Source organism: Neomonachus schauinslandi, chromosome 1, assembly GCF_002201575.2.
Source record: "Neomonachus schauinslandi chromosome 1, ASM220157v2, whole genome shotgun sequence".
NCBI classification, from domain to species: domain Eukaryota; kingdom Metazoa; phylum Chordata; class Mammalia; order Carnivora; family Phocidae; genus Neomonachus; species Neomonachus schauinslandi.
In genome coordinates this window covers 65,644,348-65,667,405 of record NC_058403.1, presented here as the reverse complement: position 1 = coordinate 65,667,405, position 23,058 = coordinate 65,644,348, and the positions used below count along the sequence as shown (strand labels likewise).

General features: G+C 41.1%; 1 protein-coding gene across 1 annotated transcript in view; it reads right to left on the bottom strand.

The window, feature by feature from the left end:
* CD86 (CD86 molecule) overlaps positions 1–23,058 on the bottom strand; it is a 44,295-nt gene that overhangs the window by 3,922 nt on the left and 17,315 nt on the right. Inside the window, exons 3-5 of the mRNA XM_021692458.1 lie at positions 15,882–16,217; positions 13,134–13,436; positions 9,697–9,849 (exon numbers count right to left, since the gene is read on the bottom strand). Of these exons, the coding sequence (XP_021548133.1) occupies positions 9,697–9,849; positions 13,134–13,436; positions 15,882–16,217 (792 nt within the window). The remainder of the gene's footprint in view (positions 1–9,696; positions 9,850–13,133; positions 13,437–15,881; positions 16,218–23,058) is intronic.

Here is a 23,058-nt window from a genome sequence, read left to right as displayed (position 1 = left end):
TCCTAGGACTCAGAGAGAAATCACTGTGTCCTTTTATGTGGAAATAGATGCTTACTTGATGCAACTGAGGAGTTTTTTTGCATCCAAAAAGCAAATGCCTTCCTTTATTCACTGTGCCTTAAGTTCTAATGTTGGAAATAGGTTTTTCACTTACAGCTCTATTCTTTACTAAAATAAAAATACTGCTGGGAGGGGTAACAAACTTAGTTTTAGCAATCATTTAGTGATTGGAAAAGTTTTCAATCCTTTTCTGAAAGTAAGGTTTAGAAGGAGGAAGAAAAGGAAACCTTGGAGATGTTGATGCCTAAATGGATGAGCCTGCTGGTACATACCAGTGTGGCCTGGATGGGCCCAGGTGGGAAATCTCTAACTAGCTAGACCTCCCAAAGCCTGAGTTGCTGTTGCAATGGGCTTAGCACTGTTGCAACTTGAGGTTTAAATTCCTTTCAGTTGACTGTTGTGATCGTACTTTTGGGCACTTGCAGCAGGGGTTGTTAACCTGGGTATCCATGTAGGACTTTAGGGAGTGAAACAACACCCTTGATGGTTTTGAACACTTCCTATCATTGGCAGTTCTCAGGTGTGTGCACGTGTGTGTGTGTGTTTAAAAATAATCAGCTTTATTGAGGTATAATTAATACACAATAAAATCCAATAATTTTCTGTACAGATTTTGGTGAGTTTAGCAAATGTATACACTCATGTAACTAGCACCATCACCAAGATATAGAACATTTATATAAGCCCCAAAAGTTCCCTCCTGCCCCCTCTCAGTCAGTATCTTTCCCTTACCCCACCCCCTGATAACTACTGATCTGGTTAATGTCACAATAGTTTTGCATTTTTGAGAATTTTAAATTCTAAATGATCATAAATATGTGGTCTTTGGTCTTTTTGTGCCTGGTGTCTTTCTCCTAGCATACTGCTTTTTTTTTTTCACCATAGAGATACTTTAATGAAGTGTTTTAGAAAATTCTAAATGTTTCTGATTTATACAAGTTTAAAACCTATTGGTAACACAAAACAAGATACAACTATATTACAAATTTAGACAAAATGCTCAGAAAATGCACCATCTCCTGTTATATTCTTCAGGGAAAATTTAGTTATTAAATTTATGTTTGATATTTGATATCCTAATGTAATTCTGGATTTAATATTTACAAAGAAAAATCATTTTGATTGATTGTCCTCTTCTAGGCTGGGTATCTCCAAAGGGCTAGTATCCAAGATCTATTTTAACTTAACAAACTCAACACCCAAAAGACAAATAATCCAGTCAAGAAATGGGCAGAAGACATGAACAGACATTTCTCCAAAGAAGACATACAAATGGCCAACAGACACTTGAAAAAATGCTCAACATCACTCATCATCAGGAAAATACAAATCAAAACCACAATGAGATACCACCTCACACCAGTCAGAATGGCTCAAATTAACAACACAGGAAACAACAGATGTTGACAAGGAAGCAGAGAAAGGGGAACCCTCTTATACTGTTGGTGGGAATGCAAGCTAGTACAGCCATTCTTGAAAACAGTATGGAGGTAGCATACTGCTTTTGAAATTCATCCATGTTGTTGCATGTTACTAGTAGTCTATTCTTTTCTATAGCTCAGCAGTATTTCCTTGTATGAATGTACCACCATTTGTTTATCCATTCATCAACTGAGGAAAATTTAGGATGCCAGACTTTAAGTATTATGAAGAAAGCTGTTATGAACTTTTGTGTGTGTTTTTGTGAGGACATATGTTTTTATCTCTCATGGGAAAATATCTAAGATTGCTGGGTTGTGCAGCAGTACATGAGAGTTTCAATTGTGTCACATCCTCTCCAGCACTTGATATTTACCAGTCCTTTAATTTTAGTGATGTTAGTGGGTGTGTAGTGGTATCTCATTATAGCTTTAACTTGTATTTCCCTAATGACTAATGGTGTTGTGACTGTGGGATGGTGCTTATTGACCATTTGTGTATTTTCTTCTATGAAGTATGTGTTCAAATCTTTTGCTCCCAGCCTTTTGTTAAATGGATTGTCTTCTGTACTGGGTAGTATTATATAATTATATATTATGGATATAAGTCCTTTTGAGATATATATTTTGCAAACATTTTCTCCTAGTCTGTGGCTGGCTTGACTTCTAATTTTCTTAACAAGGTCAAAGGGCAAAAGTTTTTAATTTTGATGAAGTTCAGTTTATCAATTTTTACTTTTTATGCTATGCTTTGTGCTTACTGTGTCCTAAGATCTGCTTAACCTAAGATCATAAAGATTTCTCCAATTTTTTTAAGTCTTTTAATTTTAGCTCTTGTTTTTAGGTCTATTGTCCATTTCAAGTTATTTTTTGTGTGTTGAGGTTCATATTTTTCCATGTGGATATCTAATTGTCCCAAAACCATTGTCAAAAAGACTATCTTTTTCTGCATGGAATTGCCTTGGCTCCTCTGTCCAAATCAGTTGACCATGTGAGTTTACTTTTTGATTATCCATCTTGTTCCATTGGTTGGTATGTCTGTGCTTTCACCAATATCACACTGTCTTGATTACTATAGCTATGTAGTAAAACTTGAAATAAGATAGTATAAGTTGTCTGTGTTTGATCTTGTTTTTCAGAATTGTTTGGCAGTTGTATGTCTTTTGCATTTCCATAGAACTTTTAGAATTAGCTTTTTATTTACACTGAAGGGCCTGCCAGGATTTTGATTGGTATCTCACTGAATCCATAGATCAGTTTGGGCTGAATTGATATAATTTTTTTAAAAGATTTTTTTATTTATTTGAGAGAAAGAGAGAGAGAGAAGAAGAAGCAGGGGGGAGGGGCAGGGGGAGAGGGAGAAGCAACTCCCACTGAGCAGGGAGCCTGAGAGCCAGACTCCGGGCTAGATCCCAGGACCCTGAGATCATGACTTGAGCTGAAGGCACTGAGCCATCCAGGTGCCCCTGGGCTGAATTGATATCTTAATATGTACTCCTCAGATCCATGAACATGTTATAGTTCTCCATTTATTTAGGCCTACTTTAATTTCTGTCAATAGTGATGTCTTTTAGTTTTTAGTGTGTAGGTCTTTTACTTGTTTTTAAAAACTTACTTCCAAGCTTTTAATATTATTTGATGCTACTGTAAATGGTATTTAAAATTTTTTCAGTGTCCAAATTGTTTGTTGTGAGTATATAGAAATATAACTGATTTTGTTTTTTTTTTTAATTTGCAACTATTTTATTAGGAAGGAGGCTGAATATATATATATTTTTTTTATTATGTTCAGTTAGCCACTGTATAGTACAATTATCATATGGTTTCACTCATATATGGAACATAAGCAATAGCACGGAGGACCATAGGGGAAGGGAGGGAAATTCAAAGGGCTGAATATATTTTTGAGTTTCCTAGCCATTTACTTAAGATATGCAAATTTCTTTTGTAAATGTGTTGCTTTTATATACTGGGATCTGTGTTTTTATTGTTTTAATCCCATTCTTTCAAGGAAAGAATGGCAATTTTTTCATGAAATATAACTGATTTTGATTTTGTGTATTGACCTTGTACCTGGAGACTTAGCTACATGCAATTAGTTCTTTTTTTTTAAGATTTTTAAAATTTATTTATATGACAGAGAGAGAGAGAGAGCACAAGCAGGGGGAGTGGCAGGCAGAGGCAGAGGGAGAAGCAGTCTCCCCGCTGAGCAGAGAGCCTGATGTGGGACTCAATCCTAGGACCCTGGGATCATGACCTGAGCCAAAGGCAAACACTCAAACCGACTGAACCACCCAGGAGCCCACACAATTAGTTCTAATAGTTTTTTATGGATGCCTTAGGCTTTTCTACAAACATGGTCATGTTATCTGTAGAAAAAAAAAGTTTTACTTCTTCCCTTCCAATATGTATGCCTTTTATTTTTTTCCTAGACTGTTGCACTCGCTAGGATGTTGAAGTTGAAGTACAATGTTGAAGAAATGTAGTGAGAGTTCATTCCTGATCTTATGGGGAAAGCAGTCAGTCTTTTATCATTAAATATGATGCTAACTGAAGGATTTTGGTATATGTCCTTTGTCAGACTGAGGAAATTCCTCTATATTCCTACTTTTATGAGAGTTTTTCTTTCTTTTTTAAAATTATGAATGGATGTTAATTTTGCCAAATGCTTTTTTTTGTATCCGCTGACATGATTACATGTTTTTTCTTTTTGGTTTGCCAGTATGGTGAATTTTATTCTTGAGTTTTGTATATTGAACCTAGCTAATATTCCTGGAATAAACCCCACTTGATCATGATGTATCATACTTTTAACAGATTGCTAGATTTTAGTTGGTAATTTTGTTAAGGAATTTGCCATCTATTTTCACAAGATATATGTATAGTGTTCTTTTCTTGTAATGTCTTTTTCCAGTTTTGGTATCAGGGCTCCCCCTACTTTTAGAGCAGCCTGGAAACTGACTTCAGGCAGTAAATTGGGGGCAATGATAGGGCTCACCTCATCTTTTTCCTTCTTTCAGGGGCTACAGTTTTCTACAGCTTATTGTCCAATGTCTGAAAACAGTTGTTTCATATTTTGTCTGATTTCTAGTTGTTTACAGTAGGAAGGACATTCCTATAGTAGTTTATCCTTCATGGGAGGAAGAAGTTTTTGTCTTCTACATAATTTTAAAAGAGCCTTAGCTGTTGGAAAACTCAGTCTTATTTCTTTACATCTTCTCATAACATTCATGCATTGAGATGCCCTTTGGAGCCACAGTTAAGTAAGATCTTTGTACCCTATGACAGCTGTTTGGATATTTGAAGAGAACATTTTCTTCTCCCCAAGACTTCTTTTCTGGCTATGCATTCTCAGTTACTTGAACTATTTCTTATTTGACTGAGCTTCTAGATACTTTAAAATCTGGTTAAGTTCTATTTTTTTTTCAAAGTTGTTCTTAAAAAATGCTTATCAGGAAACGACAGATGTTGGCGGGGATGTGGAGAAAGGGGAACCCTCCTACACTGTTGGTGGGAATGCAAGCTGGTGCAGCCACTCTGGAAAACAGTATGGAGGTTCCTCAAAAAGTTGAAAATAGAACTACCATATGATCCAGCAATTGCACTACTGGGTATTTACCCCAAAGATACAAAAGTAGGGATCCGAAGGGGTACGTGCACCCCGATGTTTATAGCAGCAATGTCCACAATAGCCAAACTGTGGAAAGAGCCAAGATGTCCATCAACAGATGAATGGATAAAGAAGATGTGGTATATATATACAATGGAATATTATGCAGCCATCAAAAGGAATGAGATCTTGCCATTTGCAACGACGTGGATGGAACTGGAGGGTATTATGTTGAGCGAAATAAGTCAAACAGAGAAAGACATGTATCATATGACCTCACTGATATGAGGAATTCTTAATCTCAAGAAACAAACTGAGGGGGCGCCTGGGTGGCTCAGTTGGTTAAGCGTCTGCCTTCGGCTCAGGTCATGATCCCAGGGTCCTGGGATCGAGTCCCACATCGGGCTCCCGGCTCAGCAGGGAGCCTGCTTCTCCCTCTGACCCTCTCCTCTCTCATGCTGTTTCTCTCTCGCTCGCTGTCTAATAAATAAATAAATCTTTAAAAAAAAAAAAGAAACAAACTGAGGGTTGCTGGAGTGGTGGGGGGTGGGAGGGATGGGGTGGCTGGGTGATAGACATTGGGGAGGGTATGTGCTATGGTGAGCGCTGTGAATTGTGTAAGACTGCTGAATCACAGACCTGTACCTCTGAAACGAATCATACATTATATGTTTAAAAAAAGAAGAAGATAGTAGGAAGGGAAAAATGAAGGGGGGAAAATCGGAGGGGGAGACGAACCATGAGAGACTATGGACCTGAGAAACAAACTGAGGGTTTTAGAGGGGAGGGGGGTGGGAGGATGGGTTAGCCTGGTGGTGGGTATTAAAGAGGGCACGTATTGAATGGAGCACTGGGTGTTATATGCAAACAATGAATCATGGAACACTACATCAAAAACTAATGATGTAATGTATGGTGATTAACATAACATAATAAAATAAGAAAAAAGTTCAGTGCAAAAAAAAATGCTTACTTATAACTTAATATAGTATTTCAGATGTCTGTAGACCAACATAGAATATTTATATTGTCCTTTCATACCCATGACAAAATCATCACCATTTCAAAAACAAAGTTTCTGTTTTAAAATGAAAGCAGACAATAAAAAAGCAGATTCTAAACTTGTGGATTTGATTACAAATTTAGCATTTTGAAGGCCAGATGTGATGATATCATCAACTTAGTTTTTAAGTCCTGTGAAGGTTTCTGTCTAAATAGTGGTTAAAATTATTTATTTCAGAAAAGACACTTGCCCTTTAAGAAATCATTCCTGAAAGAGCAGAGACTCTTCCAGGTTTGGTAGAGGGCAGCAAACTGTAAAAACTGTTGGTTGGTAGGGCTCTATTACATACAGATTTCAGTCACACAAGACCCAAATGAGGAAGTAAAACTTCAGGAGGAGCTATTTTAGTCTCTCTTCCCGATGGGTAAGTTGATAGGGTAACTTCTGACTGGGAAAAGACTGTAATTCAAGGTTACAATTGTTCATATCTAATCTGTCCTATTTGACAAATCAAAAAAGAGAAGAGAGATTAGAAACCAGCTAGAATAATGGTGGCATTTCCCTTTTATTCATTTAACAGCCTGAACAGAGTAAATGTGGATGGTTGGGGCACTGAAAAACTGTAATTACCAAACAAATACTGGAAAGGACTTTTGATGCTGAGTTAGTTTGAGGGCTGCCTCCTCTGAGAAACGGATTAATATTGGATTAGGGGGAAGCTCCATTTTTGGAGAAATTCCTACTTGTTATCAGTAAGCTTGTGTCTCTGTGGATGGATCATGACTGCTTCCATGTCTGTTTTTTAGCAGAATTTAGTTCCTTGTGGTTGTATGACTGAGATCCCCATTTCCTTGCTGGCTCTCAGTTGAGGGCCAGTTGCAGATTCTGGAGGTCACCCACATTCTTTGTCTCATGGCCCCTTCCTCCATCTTCAAAGCTAACAATGGTGGGTTAAGTCTGTCTCAAGATGTGGATCTCTCGGGTGCCTGGGTGGCTCAGTTGGTTAAGCGACTGCCTTCGGCTCAGGTCATGATCCTGGAGTCCCGGGATCAAGTGCTGCATCGGGCTCCCTGCTCGGCAGGGAGTCTGCTTCTCCCTCTGACCTTCCCCCCTCTCATGTGCTCTCTCTCTCTCACTCTCTCAAATAAATGAATAAATAAAATCTTTAAAAAAAAAAAAAGATGTGGATCTCTCCTTCCATCTCATCTCTCTAACCCAGCCTGGGAAAGGTGCTCTGACTCATGTGATTAGATGGGGTTCACCTGGGTAATCCAGGATAATCTCATCATCTTAAAGTCAGTACCTTAAGCACATATGCAAAGTCCCTTTTGCCATGTGAGATAACATATAATAGGTTCTGTGAATAGGAGGTGGACATCTTGTTGGGGGCATTATGCAGTCTATCATACAGAAAATGCCAGAAGTATCCACAAAGCAAGTGCAGACATTGCTGAATTACAGAACCCAAATTTACAAACATATCTACATGGCATGGTTACTTGGTACATCTTCTCCTCCAATGATATTAAGACTCTTCTTTTTTTTTTTTTTTTAAGATTTTATTTATTTATTTGACAGAGAGAGACACAGCGAGAGAGGGAACACAAGCAGGGGGAGCGGGAGAGGGAGAAGCAGGCTTCCCGCGGAGCAGGGAGCCAGATGCGGGGCTCGATCCCAGGACCCTGGGATCATGACCTGAGCCGAAGGCAGACGCTTAACGACTGAGCCACCCAGGCGCCCCAAGACTCTTCCCTTTGACCAAACTCATTAGCACAGGTGACCATCTGACCGAACTTTCCTAGCAATACTCTTTATCACATTCTTGTGGGGAAGAGGTCTTATGTTATAGTCTCTTGTTATAGTTTGCCTTTTACCACTCATAGCCTAATTTGACCATTTCCTATGCATACACAAGCTTCTTGAACCCCTTTTCAGCTTCTTTCATGTGTACACACACATCTTCTTTAACTCTCTTGTCTCCTGAATTTTTCTGATTGCCTCTTGGGGGAAGAAACATTCTTCCTCTCTTTTTCTCCACCCCTTATTCTTTGTTTCATTTGTAAACTAATCATTCGAATGGAAAGCAAATTAGGAAACAGCTTATTTCCAAGCTGAAGGTGCTTCTGCATAGTTAGCTAATTCTAAATGGCAATGAGATTGAAAGAAACAGTTCATAATTCTCACCTTGAAAAGTCGAAGCTTCAATAAGCACAATATATCTGTACATCTGGCCCTGTGCTCTGCATTTTACACTTTTATATCATAGAAATCTATTATTATATCAGCACACCCCATGTTTTGGCAGTTTGAATATGACTCTACCATAAGCTTTGTATTCATTTCTTGAAATTGGATAATCAGCTCCCCAATTTCTTGTTTGTAAAATATAGCAGGATGAAATGAGTGACTGCTAATGTCATCCACCTATTTTCTAGTGGATCTTAAAATCAGTACACTGAAATCTTAAATAAGATGCTGATCAGAAGCATTACTCATCTGGTGCTTTTTACCAAAGCGAGTAAGAAGGTTACCTTAATTATAAGCACCAACCAAACTTCTACTACAGCCATTACTGAGATAAAATCCAACCTTACCTTGCAACTTCGCCCAAAGCAGCCTAAACCACAAAGGAGCATAAGATTATTATAAAGTCAGGGACCCCTTTGTCCCCCATTAAGCACAGTGCCACTTTTACAAAAGTCAATGAGAAGGCTGCTCAGTGCAGTACTATTTACAATAGCAAAACTATGGGAACAACCTAACTGTCCTAGAATATGGAGTTGGTTAAATAAATTAAGGTGTATCCACAAAATGGAATATCTCACAGCCATTTAAAATGTTGCTTTAGAATGATAATTAGTGACACTGAAAATTTTCTTACTATGTTTAGTACAAATAAATTAGAAAACAGTACATATGATATTATCTAAACTGTGAAAAATAGTCTTTATAGTATTATTCCACTTATGGAAAATAACATAGATTCCAGAAAAATCTGGAAGATATAAACCAAAATCTTGTCTGTATAACCATTTCTTTCTTACTAGTGGAACTATAGATATTTTTTTTCAGCATATTTGGTAATGGGTATGTAATACTTGGTAATCAATAAAAGTTAATATTACTTTTAAAAAGCCAATGGGGAACAATTCATCCCACTTTTTTTCTCAGAAACCTAGACTTTTAGAGAAATGAAAGTAAATCTTATGGTCATCTAATCCTCCCCTTCCACCCCCCCCAAGCTTCTCTGCTTGAACACTGCCAGGTCCATAGTCATTAACATTTAGAAGTATTTTCATGATTTTACTTCATTGAATTTTCACAGTAACTTCATGAAGTGAGGTAGCTAAAGCAGGGAATTATCAGTTTTGTCTGGAAATCAGAAGTACATTTGTAGACCTTAGTTTAGAAATGTTGCCTCTCCTAGAAATTGAGAATAATGTTGAGTCCCATCTATACAGGCTCCAAACCCTGAGGGAAAACCTTTTCCTCCAACCACTTGCTGACTTTTTGCTAATCTGAGCTCGGCCAATGAGCTCCAGAAGGCAGCTGACCGCAGGTAGCTGCAAAATGGCAATCTGCAGAGGGGACAAGCACTGACTCACCACATTCATGAGAGGGGCCAGGCTGCTTCTTCTTCCTTTTCCTTAGTGTTAGAAAGAACACCAACACCATCCCACACAAAATGACCAACATTACAAGTAGAGCTGCAATCCAGAGGATGGGGTCTCGGGCAGGGGGGGGTTTCGTATGTGCATCTAGAAATGACCACAAGTTTTTAATCAGCCAGGAAGATCGATTATAAAAGGTTTATAATTACTGTTGTCTTCATTTACAAGTCAACAAGTCCCCAGGGCTCTACTGCCAGAGGAGCCTGAAATCCACAATATGAGGCCATAGAAAGTCCCAGGCTTAGGGCCTTAGCAGCTTAGAACCAAGCCAGTGCTTCTGGCCAAAAGCCTGGACTAAGCTGCCTTCCCTTCCCAGAGGTGGGGATGACAATGACTATGATCTAGAAGAAGAAAGTCAACCTGGCCCTTGGTTCTGCATCTGGGTATGGTCCCCATGCTGCAACCTTGAATGCATAGTCACCTGTGCGCCACCTTGCTTCCTCAGCCCATGTATAGCCAGGCCTGGAGTCCTGAAGTTTCCCTTGTACTAATTTCTCCATCCACTGTCATCTCTAGATCAGGCTCCAGACACACCTCATTTGGACAAATACAACAGCTGCCTACCTCCAGTTTTGCTTATTTGTTTGTTTTTTCCACTGAGGCCACAGTGGAAGAAACAAGGCTTTCAGAATGTGTCTTTGATACATTTGATATCTCTTTGTGCCCTGAGGAATCAGGGTTAGAATCAGCTCCTGGGAGGTCAGGACTTTCTTCCTTGCCTGGAGACTTCTAAGTTTCCAGGAAGTTGAAAAATAGACTTTGAGGGGAAAGCTTAGAGCTGGCCCATTTTACAGACATTTATGGGACTCATTCTGATAGTTAATCTCAAATTCCAGGAAAATAATACCAGCTGACCTATTAGTTTATAGCTGCAATTTGTGGACACATACCCCATTCCTGGGACATTAGGAAAAGGAGTTGCTGCATTGCAAGCCATATTCAACACTTTTTGAGTCTGTCCTAGTTTTATCCCACTGGAGCCTGTTTAGCATTCCCAGTAAACGGGGGTTATACTTGATAAAATGGAGACTGCTACCTTTTGATACCCAAAAAGATTCCTTGATTCAGGGTCAACACTATCTCTGGTCAAGCCATAGAACAGGGATAGAGAGAGGCAAGCCCTGGCTTCCTGAGGCAGCTGGAGCTGAAATGTTTCTGAAGATGGTGGCAGCTGGGAAGGTTTGGGCAGTAGTTGAGGAAGAGCAGAAAGGGGGGAGCCATGATGAAGCTACAGGAATGGCAAGGCCCTATTCATTTGTAGACTGTGGGAGCCATGGCAGAAGGCCCCAGGGCATCTCATGTGCAGTGGTGTTGCTGGTTCCATACAGGTGCTGAGCCTCAGGGATAGCTTGAGAGAGGCTTCTTTTTTTTGAGAGAGAGAGGCTTCTATTAGGCCAAGAGAGGCTACAGTAGAAGCAACCAGGCTTCTGTGCGGCCTGTTTACTGGGTTCTCCGAGGCAGAGATAAGTCTTAGCGGAAGGAAATCAGTACCAAGAGAAGGGATTGGCCCACTGGTAAAGCTTACTGAGAGGGACTGGCTCCAGAGGCTGCCCGTAAGAATGTGTCCGTAGACCAAGTTATGTTGGAACAATGAGACAGCAGGAGAAAGGAAGCAGCAAAGTTAGAGGATGCAGCAAGGAGTTGGATGGATGCCTTAGGAAAGGAAAAACCGAAGGGCCAGGATTGGAGAAGGGGCCAAGGTAAGCAGAAGGTAGATGCGTGGGAAGAGAGTGGCCAGGATCAGAAGAAGCAGTGATAGGGGCAGTGTGGGTGCAGAGTGCCTTTATTCCAGGAGAGAATCCTGCAGTTACTGCTCCTCAAAAGTGGGGTCTCAAACACGGATGCATTTTCCCCAGGGTAAAGCCAGGACTTTAAAATGTTAGACTTCTTTTATTTTCTTTTATTTTTTTTTAAAGATTTTATTTATTTATTTATTTGACAGAGAGAGAGACAGCGAGAGCAGGAACACAAGCAGGGGGAGTGGGAGAGGGAGAAGCAGGCTTCCCGCCAAGCAGGGAGCCCGATGCGGGGCTCGATGTGGGGCTTGATGCAGGGCTCGATCCCAGGACCCTGGGATCACGACCTGAGCCGAAGGCAGACGCCCAACGACTGAGCCACCCAGGCGCCCTAAAATGTTAGACTTCTATTAGCAGACACTGCTTAGTTTCAACCCTTTCCTCCAGCTGGACTGGACCCTGTACTACACCGTCAACATGCCACAAGAATTTCTGCCTCTTAGTCTTTCCTTGACACATATGCCCACCACCACCACCTGTGCCCATATCAAATACTGTTAATTGATTTTGGTCCTCTCATCTTCTAAGCCTGGATGCTGTCTGAGAATTTTTCTTTCTGTTCAGGAAACCAAAGTCTGATACCTGTCATCTCTTCACCACACTTCTATATTTTCTACTTTTTAAAAAGATTTTATTTATTTATTTGAGAGAGAGTGAGTGAGCGAGCGAGAGAGAGAGAGCATGATGGGGGTAGGAGCAGAAAGAGAGGGAAGAAGCAGATTCTCCGGCTGAGCAGGGAGCTGCACATGGGGCTCGATCCCAGGACCCTGAGATCATGACCTGAGCCAAAGGCAGACACTTAAACGACTGAGCCATCCAGGCACCCCTTCACTGTACTTTTAAAGCCCAGTTATCTTTTATGGTGTTTTAAGGTCCCATTTTCTTTAGGAAGACTTCCCTGGCTCTCAAGGAACCAACCTACCTCTGAATGTCTATAAAACTGATTATCATTCTCTCCTGTTTTTAAATTTAGTTGCATATTTCCATGGGATATGCTTTAGATCCCAATTCAATCTTTTTAAAATCCAGTTTTTCATGTGTGTACATCATGGAGTTCTGATTTTATTGGAAGGTACTTGAGGGCAGAGAGCATGTCTTATACATTTTAGGTTTCATGTCTGCAGCCAACAACATCTAGAGCGGCTCTGTACTCAGAGCATGTACCGTGTGTATGTATGTATGTATGTATGTATAGATAATGATGATGATGATGTGTGTGTGTGTTTGTGTGTGGGGGGTTGTGGGTGTGTGTATGAATGGAAGAATTCTAGCCTGGAGGAATCTTGCATTTTCTGACTTAAACTTCAGAATCTTCTATCCAAAGGTAGCCCAAAAGACTGGGTCAGTTTCAGGGCTAAAAGCATACTTCCTCAAGTGCAGTATATGTTCACAGTCTCCGGGACCCTGTAGCAGCACTCAGATGAAGAGAGGAGCCCTCCATCTGGTTCCTTCCTAATAGTACCACAAAATGGCCCTGTTGGAGGCTTCCCGGCAAGCAGGGAACATTGAATGATCTGCCTCAACATTTTGGGTATAACACCTGATGAAAGAAATAGTCTTGGGAAGCAGCTTTACCTATATTGTAAGGTAGGGAGTGAAGCTCCATTGACTCAAGTTGCAGGATACAGGTGATGCTCACATTGCTTGCTTCAGGGACTGAAAAAGACAAGCTGACGGAAACGTTGTACAGTTCTGTGACATTATTTTGAGATTTCTTCATGGCAGTGTCATACTTAGTAGTTGAATTCTCGGTTTTTAGCTTAAAATACATTTCCTTAGGTTCTGGGTAACCTTGTACAGATGAGCACGTCAAATTTATGATGCCAGAATTTTCTGTTCTATTGGAAGTTACCATTATTTCAGGTTGACTGAAGTTAGCTGAAAGCAGAATAAAGATACAAAAAAAGAAATCAGTCTAAATTTAGATGTGTCTAGAAGAGTGTCTAGAAGAGAATTGCAAATAACTGGCTCTGATCTGGGAACTTACTGGGGGCACACTTGGGAGCCTCTTGGGTATCGAAAGTGTGGGCCTCAGCCCATGGTGAGAGCCACATAAGGAACCCACATTTATTTTTCAAGAATGGAGTTTTGGGCCATGCTTACTTCCTGCTTACCCAAATCAGGGTGGGGGGTGCTTTCTGAGTGACAGGAGGGCTGAAATTGAGTCACCAAAGATTCACAATGAGACCATTTTTCTGAGGAGTGGAGTTTTGGGATGGAGAAGTAGTCTGACATTGGAACCCAGCTGTGTCATGGGGTACATTGCAGCTTGCCAGACTAAGGAAGCAGAAAGGGACTGACACTAACAGAGTTCATGGTGCTGGCATGCTCTGGGCCATATCATCTAGAAACCTGAGTAGGATACTGATAAGTGAGTGGATGGGGACTTTGGATTTAGAAATTCAGAATATTGGTTTTGGGCATGACTGTCAAGCTTTCTTCATCATGTATTATAAGATGAAGGCCAAATCCAGCCATTTTTAGGGAAAATGTAAGATCTTGATAAACATAGAGCTTCTCTCGCCTTAGTTTGCCATTCAGATTTTAATGGCTGTCAAGGATTACCGCACCTAGCCCCTTCTGCTAGCCAAAATCCTGTTATTCTTTAATAGTTAATGTAGTTTTCAGGTTCTGCATACTAATTGCTAATTTACTTTATTGTCTCTAAAACCAGTGATTTGCATATCACCTTTCTAAGTTTTGCTGTGACAACACATTATTTAAGTCCTCTGCTTGTATTTTGTGTGGTCTGTAGAAAGGAGATTGCCCTGGTGCTACCTCCTTTGGCCTCCTTAACAACATCTGTGCAATCGCAGGTTGGAGAAGTGAGTTATTGTTTTTCCTACTACATTAAAATAAATATAAAATTGTTAAAATAAAAAAATGATCGTGACCCACCTAAAACACACCATGTTCTTCAATGGTATCTGGCCATACCTTAAAAACACTTATTTATCACTTGGTAAAATGTTCCAAAACTCTTGCAGCCTAGTTTGAATCACACAAGGCTTAAAGGGAGGACTCCTCATTCTATTTCTATTTTTGCCTTTTCTTTATTCTGTGGTTTCAGAATCACTGTTGATCTGCCTTCTCCAGTTTCATCAGAAGTTAATCTGAATCTAGTAATCCCACACCTGGGTATCTACCTTAGAGAAATGAAAACTTATGTTCACACTTGTACATGTTTACAGCAGCTATTTATAATAGCCCCAAACTGAAAAAAAATCCCAATGTCTTTCCATGGGTTGAGTGGATAAAATAGAATCCTCCTTAGCAATAACAAGGAACAGGCTTCTGATACATGCAACAACTTAGATAAATCTCAAAGGCATTATGTTAAATAAAAGAAGCCAATCTTGGGGTGCCTGGGTGGCTCAGTTGTTAAGCATCTGCCTTCGGCTCAGGTCATGATCCCAGGGTCCTGGGATCAAGCCCTGCATCAGGCTCCCTGCTCTGCGGGAAGCCTGCTTCTCCCTCTCCCTCTCCCACTCCCGCTTCTTGTGTTCCCTCTCTCGCTGTGTCTCTCTCTGTCAGATAAATAAATAAAATCTTAAAAAAAAAAAAGAAGCCAATCTTAAAAGGTTACATACTGTATGACTCCATTTATGTGATGTTCTCAAAAAAGATAAGACTGTAGGATTCAAAACAGGGCTTATGGGTATGGAGAGGGTATGATTATAAGGCAATAGCATGAAGAAATTTTTTTAGGGTGATGGACATGTTTGTATACTATTTATAGTGGTGGTTACATAAATCTATACGTATGTTAGCAGAACTGTGCATCAAAATCTATACGTATGTTAACAGAACTGTCTACCGGGCTCTTGGTTGGGCAGCAAACAGCTCATAAGTGACCTCCAGGAGGCTGAAGGAAAAACCCAAATCAATCAGCTGTCACCTTTGCTAGGAGCTCTAGGCAAAGATTTAGTGGGTGACAAATCTTGGACCAAAGGAAAAAAATGAATGTAAAAGTGATCTGAGGCCTGTAGAGTTACGTAAACTTAGTAATGGCCAAATTACCTGTGGTTTTCCCTTAGCCACATTAACTTTGTTCAGTTAGCCCTAAGTTGTCCCCAAAGCAAATTCTTACTGATCCTTCAGAAGCAAACTATTAAAAGTACAAAGGATTTTCAGTTCCCCATCACCAAACGCTGCATTCCCTTCAAATGGACTTCCCAGAAATGGCTGTCTCATGCCTTCTCTCTACAGGTACCACCCACAACCCTCCCACTCCCTCACCACCCCCCCCACCCCAACATTTCTCTGCTCATTGCAGTCTCATCTGAGAAGACCAGGGACCTGAATGCGCCATTGACTACATACCAAGCACTGATAGGTCAGAACTCATGTGGTACATGGGAACTAGTCCTTTGGGCCCTTTATGATGAATGAAACATTGATATGAGCCCTTGTCCTTGATCTGAACGTTGTGGAGTTTCAGGGTCCAATTGTCCTTGTCAAAGCTTGTGCGGCCTTTATACTTGGGATGAACATTTTGAGGGTTCTCTTTGCCTCTGAATAGCTCATACAGAACCAGCTTATCCTGGTCCTGCCAAAATACTACCAACTCATCCAGGCTTATGTTTTGAGAGTTTGTAAAATGGCATGGCAGTTCTCCAGTCTTGTTGAAATATGCTTGACTCTTCATGGAAGCAGCACCTAAAAAAGGAAAGGTAGAGATTAGGGAAGGAGAAACAAGAAGGAAGAAGAAAAAAACAACTCCGTTTCTCTTTATACAATACCCAGCTGCTATCTTATCAGTAATGATACTGAAGAACTAGGTATTAAACTCTGGAATGTGCCTACATACTGGCATCTGGAGAATGGGACATTTGTCCTCACTCCACTGATAAATAAATATGGGCCTTGTGCAAACTGCACCACCATGAGGCTCAGTTTCCTTATCAGTTTAATGAAGGGGTGGACTAAGTGTTCCAAGAATCTTTCTAGTACTGTGGTTCTGTGAATTTAAATCCCAGACCAGGGAAAAACAGCAGAGTTAGACAATGCATCCACCCATCTGTTAACCTTGCTATAACCTGAATACTGATTCTCTTCACTGTAGCTGTTTCAAGCTCCATTACTTCTACACCATCACCAAAAGCTCTCCCTTTCCCTCCCCATCCCCTTATTCCTTGCCCCTCTATAGTGAAAAGATTTCTGATAATGGTAACAAATTTAATATCCGCCCCCCTCATTATGCCTTACTAGTTGGGTATCACATTGAGTAATATCTTTGAAATTCAAATAGTTCCCTTTATAGAGTTTTCCTCATGAATGCTGTTTCCATGGCCAGCTTGCCCAAGGATGTAAAACAGTTTGGAAATGACACAGTGAACCAAAGCCTCTATTTTCAGTGACCTCTCTAAGCTCTTTCAGGGATCAGAAGGAGAACTGGGCCTTCTGATGGTTGTTTTGGGATTGTGCTGGTCAAAGACCATTTAAGGTACATGAATGAAATGCTGGAAATGAATCATAGATAAGAAGGTGAGGATGTGCTTTTGGAGTATTGGGGAAACCCCAGGTATGAGACACTTGCTTTTCCCAGTATGCATTGCCACTGGAAATTTTTACAACCCCTGGAGGACATGCTGGGAGAGTTCAGAGAAAGGCTTTCACCCCTGAGGACATATTGAAGTTTGTGGAAGGGATGTGTGCCACTTAGCTCCTTAAATGTGTTCGATTACAGGGTTTTGTGGACCTGTTCTGGGTTACAGAATTACTTGAGAGTTGGCCAAGAAATTAAGTAGTGGTGGGTGAGAAGTGCAGGGTTAGTGGGAAATGCTGTTTCTTAGTTAATATAAAGTTAAATGCTGCCATGGGGAAAATGTTAGGGTGGGTTTTGAATAAAGCTTCATCATTCCAGACTTCAGTGAAGAGTTGTTGACATCAAGGGGGAAAGAGGAGGTAGGCTGGTGAGAGAGATGAGAGGAGTTCCTTTGAGGTGTGTTTGAGGCGGTAGGAGAAAGTAAATTGATCTGATCAATGGGTTTCTCTTCTAAGAGGGAGTAGGACAAATAAGAGTGACATGCCCTTGGCAAAATTGAACTGTCCACAGAGTGGCCCAGTGAGAACACATAATCAAAAGGGTTGGTGGTCGTTTGAATTCTAAGGGAAGAGGACTCAGGCACCTGTGAGAGTCAGCACCAGTTCAAATCACTGCCTATTGCATTGTGTTCACTAGAACCCTGTGAAGCACTTGGCAAATATAAAATGCAGCATATGTACAGGATGTGTTCCCATATTGGAGGGTGGTGGGAAAATTCACCTGAGTACCTGGAACTGTGAAAGGGGAACCTAAGGAAGATTTACTGTATTCAGCAATTGCCTTACAAGGCAATCCTGGGGCTCCTGCTGCTTCTTTGCTAAATTCTGAATGATAATGTAAGAGTGCCACCTGCTGTAAAAACTTCTAGCAGCTATATCTCTGGGAAAACTCATTCTGGTTTTAGGGCAGATGACCTAAGGGAGAAACCAAACTCATAGTTGAAAATTCTGCCAGTTAACGGTCAATGTTATGTTATTGCCTACTGGGCCCAGAAATGACTTCACCTTTGGCTTCTTCTCTCTCCTTGATTTATGACCATTTCTCTGCAGAACCTCACAGTATCGGCTCTCCTTCCCACCCACTCTTTCCAATAACAGACCAGTCTAAATTCTCTGACTTGGGTCCCCCCTCCCACACATTATACGGGCTTTCCCTTACACCCATCTGACTGTCCCCCTCCTCACCTACCAATCAAACGTGTGGTCTGTGTTCTAAAGGCATGAGCATCACCAGGGGGCTGGTCAGAAATGTGGAATCTCTGCCCCTCCCCCACCACACCTGCTGAGTCAGAATCTGAATTTTAACAATAGCTCAGTTTGAGAAGTTGCAGGAGAGTGTTTCTACCTCTGTCTCCAAAGTAGAACAGAGAAGGTAATGATAGGAAAAATTTGTTCCTATCTGTCCCTCCTCCTTCTCCCCTCACTCTGGGGTGGAAATCACTCTGAGGTCCATTTCGAGTGGAACTGAAAGTATTTCATAATTTGCACTCTATAGTTCCTCACCAACCACTGCCTTCCATGACATCACTCAGAGCTATACATGGTACACATGCTAATTCCTGATGACATGGGGAAGATTTAGCTCATGGTCTATTTTTCCTAAGCAGGTTCAGTGGAGTCGTGTGATGACTCCACATCTTAGGTCACCCAGCTACTGGACTCACTGGGACTCCATTGGTGGGTACATACTGAGATTCTCTCCCTTGCCCAGGACTTGGGTAATAGAAAAGGTCTGGGTCTAGTTATAACTGGTTGCTATGATGATGTCAGGAGCTAGGCACGCAAGATCCATCTAGACACCTCCCTAATCAGATAGACAAGTTTGTTCCTTAGCAATATACTGTTTGAATGTTACACAAAAACTGTAGTCTTCTAACCTTATGAGATCTCTGACTACACCTGGGACTTCAGTCTTCCCTGGCCACTACCCCAAATGCACGTCTTATACATTCAAGAACCATCTTTTTCTCATGTTACTATGGTTATCTGTACTCATAGATTTTTCTTCTTTTACTAAATTTCCTTCAAAGCTTTCCTAGGTCCTCTGGAAATCTCATTCCATTGTAATAAACTCCTCTGCATCTTCAGCCTCTCCATCAAATGTTTCCCCCAAGGTTATGCTTTCATTGAAATCTGGCCCTACCTAAAGGACACCCCTTGTCCTCAGTCACTGCTTGTTTTAGCATACTTCACAAGGAACTTGAGCAACAACATCCTTCCCATTTTGAGGTGCCTAGCTCTCTCACTGCTGTTAGCTACTAATCATTTGTCATTACTTCTTTGTTCACTGAGGATTTTGGCAGTAGTTGTAAGGTTTTTCTTTCCAAGCAACTATTACTATCCATTTGAGCTACTTCAGCATGGATAAGTTCACCAACAACCTGGCTTCAAAGTTCTTTGGCCTTTTCCATTTCAAAAGTCTTTATCCACAGGCTATTTCAGCAGCTTCTCTCCCATGACATAACCCTGAACCTTTTCACCAAGAACAGCTCTGCTCCTAAAATCTTAAACCCCAATGTACCTATCTCTGTCCACAAGATATCTTCCTCCAAGATTTGCTCTTTATTACTCCACCAACATTTGTTCTTTTACTTCATCAAGACTTCAGCTCTATCCAGTTTAGACCCTGTAACACAGTGCTTTCCGAAAGCCTTCTCTGCAATGATGGAAATGTTCTGTATTTGTGCTGACCAGCAGGATAGTCACCAGCCACTGTAGCCATTGCAGAACTCATCCGAAGAACACTTTACTTTTGATCTACATGCCTGTTCTTACAACTAAATGTTTGAGCAATACTGGAGGAAATTATTCAATTGTTCAGACTGATGATATTATAAATCTGTTCCTGTCCCATTTAATTTGTTCTGTGAGCTGGTTACCCTGCTTACTACCCTCTCCCTTCATCATAGCAGTTACTTCAACAATTCCCTTTGCTACTGCTTTTCGTTTCTTTTTCTCTTATAGTCAAACTCCCTGAGAGAGTAAGTAGCAATTGCTGCCTCCACCCCTAGCCTCTGCCCTCCACCTCTGTGCCAAAACTTCCCTCTCAAAGGTTGTCATTGACTTCCCACCAGTGCCAAATTCCAAGCTCTTTTCAGACCTCATGTTATTTGACCATTCTGTTGAATGTCACAGTGTTGGCCTATCTCCTTCTGGAAACTCTCTTCCTTCCCATTCTCTGACCTCCTCGTCAGTTTTCTCTGATCACTCCTTAAATGCTGATTATCTCAAGTGCCTGTTCTTGATCTTCTCCTTACTCTCCACTCTCTCTGGTTTTTCTCTCCTATCCACATGGATTCAACTGCAAACTCTAAGCTACTAATTCACAGATGCTTATTTCCAGCCAATCACTTTCACTAGAGTTCCAGATATCCATATTCACCTGTCTGCTGGATACTGCTCTTTATATAGCAGCAGGTACTCTCTTCCTCCCCTGTCTTCCATCTCAATGAAAGTTTCCCCCACTCGCTGCTGTCAGTACTTATCTGAACCATCTGTAGAAAATACCCAAGAGAGGGCCTGCACAGATGTGGCTGAGGAGATGTAGAACTATGATAACCAAAGCTGAACTTTAATATAGGTAAGGGAAGTGTGAGGAGACAGCATGAAGCAAAGAACAGGGCAACCAGAGAAAAGGGGTTTTGTATTTATCCAGAGATCTTGGAGATATTATCTTTTAGGTATGACAAAGACTCTTTGCTTGATCAAAATTTATTCAGGCTCCTGATCCACTCCTCTGCCCATCTGTGCACGTCCTTGTAAAACCCAGTTTTAGCAAGAACCCTGCTAAGCACCCAGTTTAACCAGAATCCCCAACCTTGCTACCTGATTATGCTTGAATCTGATTAGGTTCCTTATCCTCCACCATCCCCCAGGGGATGTCTGATTACCCTGGCCTGTCCTTAGCAAGAATCCTGTTAAGTGGGTTTGGGCAGAATCCCTCCTATCCTTGTCTCCCCTTAGTAATTTTCCATCCACTGACCACCCCCCACCCTGCCCCCACCTTTCTCCTTGGCTATAAATTCCCACCTGCCCATGCTATATTTGGAGTTGAGCCAAATATCTCTCCCTCACTGTAAAATCCCTTTGCAGTGGTCCTTACGCCTATCTCAATAGCACCTCCACCCCTTGGATAAAGTCTTCTTTACTGTGCTTTAAGAAGTGTCATCTAATATTTTTTTTCTTTAACAGTAAGATCCTCTGTTGTGGAGGAGGGATGGTTTTTCAGCAGTTTTCATGGCCTACATGATATTTCTGTTAAAACTAGCTTTGCTTTTATTTCAAGCTTAACATGTATCCTATTATCTATATAAATATATAGATAATTATATATATTTATATATTACACATATCTGTATATATTTTGTAAAATTAGAAAAATATACTATATGTTTTATGAAATATGATCTATTAAAGTTTATGAAGCATCATATAATGTAAAATCATTATACGTTAAAATAAAACAACCCAGCTCCTTCAAAGTACAAGCCATCAGGCTATACTACCCCTAACCCCTCATGGCTGCTGTTGTTCATCTTCCTCCTAGGTGCCCCTTATTGAAGATCTGAGTACCTGGCTTGCTGCAGCCAACTTCTCCTGCCTTCTCCTTCACTGACCCTGTCTAGGTGCTTTCAGCTTCATGCACACAGTGTCGAGCCTCTCATTTTCTTGTCCTTTTCCTCTCCAATGGTCTTGTTGTCCACTCTGCCTCAGCCATCTCCTCCTTGGACCAGACCCCAGACCCAAGTGCTGCCTCTATATCTCCCCAAAACTCTCAGTATCAAGCACCTCACCTTATTACCACCACCTCCCATCTTTTCATTTCATTCCTTCTCCTGCCACCACTCGATCAGTTCTTCTGCCTCACTGAGATAGATTATGAATTGGAATATTTTTCACTGGGTCTACAGATACTAACCTTGGCCAAGCTTCCATTACCCTTTGACTGGATAATTGCAGTTGCCTTCTAATTGCCCACTTTCATCCTTGCCCCAAGTCTGGTTCCTCAAGCCAAAACCATCCTTTAAAATATATCTCAGGTGCCATAATTCTCCTGTTCAGAATTCCCTGATGACTTCCCACCACACTGAAAATTAAATCCAAATCCTTTTCCATCACACTGAGAACTAAATCCAAAATCCTTCCCTGGCCTACAAGGTCTCATGTAATCTGGTCCCTGGTACTTTTCAAACCTCTTTCCCTCACTTACTCAGCTCCAGCCACACTGGCTTCCTTGTCATTCCTCCAAAAGACAGGCATGCTCTATCTCAAGGCCTTTTCTCATATTAATCCCTCTGCCTAGAAGACTCTTCCTCCATACAGTCTCATAGTTATTTCTTCACTTCATATAAGTCTCTTATAAAATGCTACCCCCTCGGGAGATTTCTCTGACCATCCTATTGAAGATAGCATCCTTGTCACTCCTTATTCCTTACACTGACTTATTTTTTATCAGAGTACTTATCATGACCTGACATGATGTGGTATGTTGGTTATTGTCTGTTTCTCCTGAGTAATCTAACTTCTAGTTAAAAACCTATGTTGATTTTTTTTAGTCCTGACCCTAGGCAATTACAAAGGTTTTACCTAGCAGGCTTCCTGGGGGAAAACTGTCCTCCCCACACCAGACTTAGTGCACAGCCCATGCACAGCAGTCTCTGACGGGAGTTGTAGTCAAAACTCAAGATCTGTAGCCAGTCATGCTCATTCACATATTTACATTCATAGCCCAGGCACCTTCATTCCTAGATATCTTTATCTGAAGCCTCAAGTAGAGGTCTTCTTCCAGGTGCCTCTGCCGAGGCCTCCTTATGTTGGGGAGGAGGGAGAGCCTTGAAGACACTTTTCTTCATGATGACTCATTATGTCCACCCCCAGCCCTTCCCCTCATCCTTCTTCCCTACCCCTACTCCAGGGTCCATAACACTGCTGGAGACTTTTGTTCTGGGCTCCC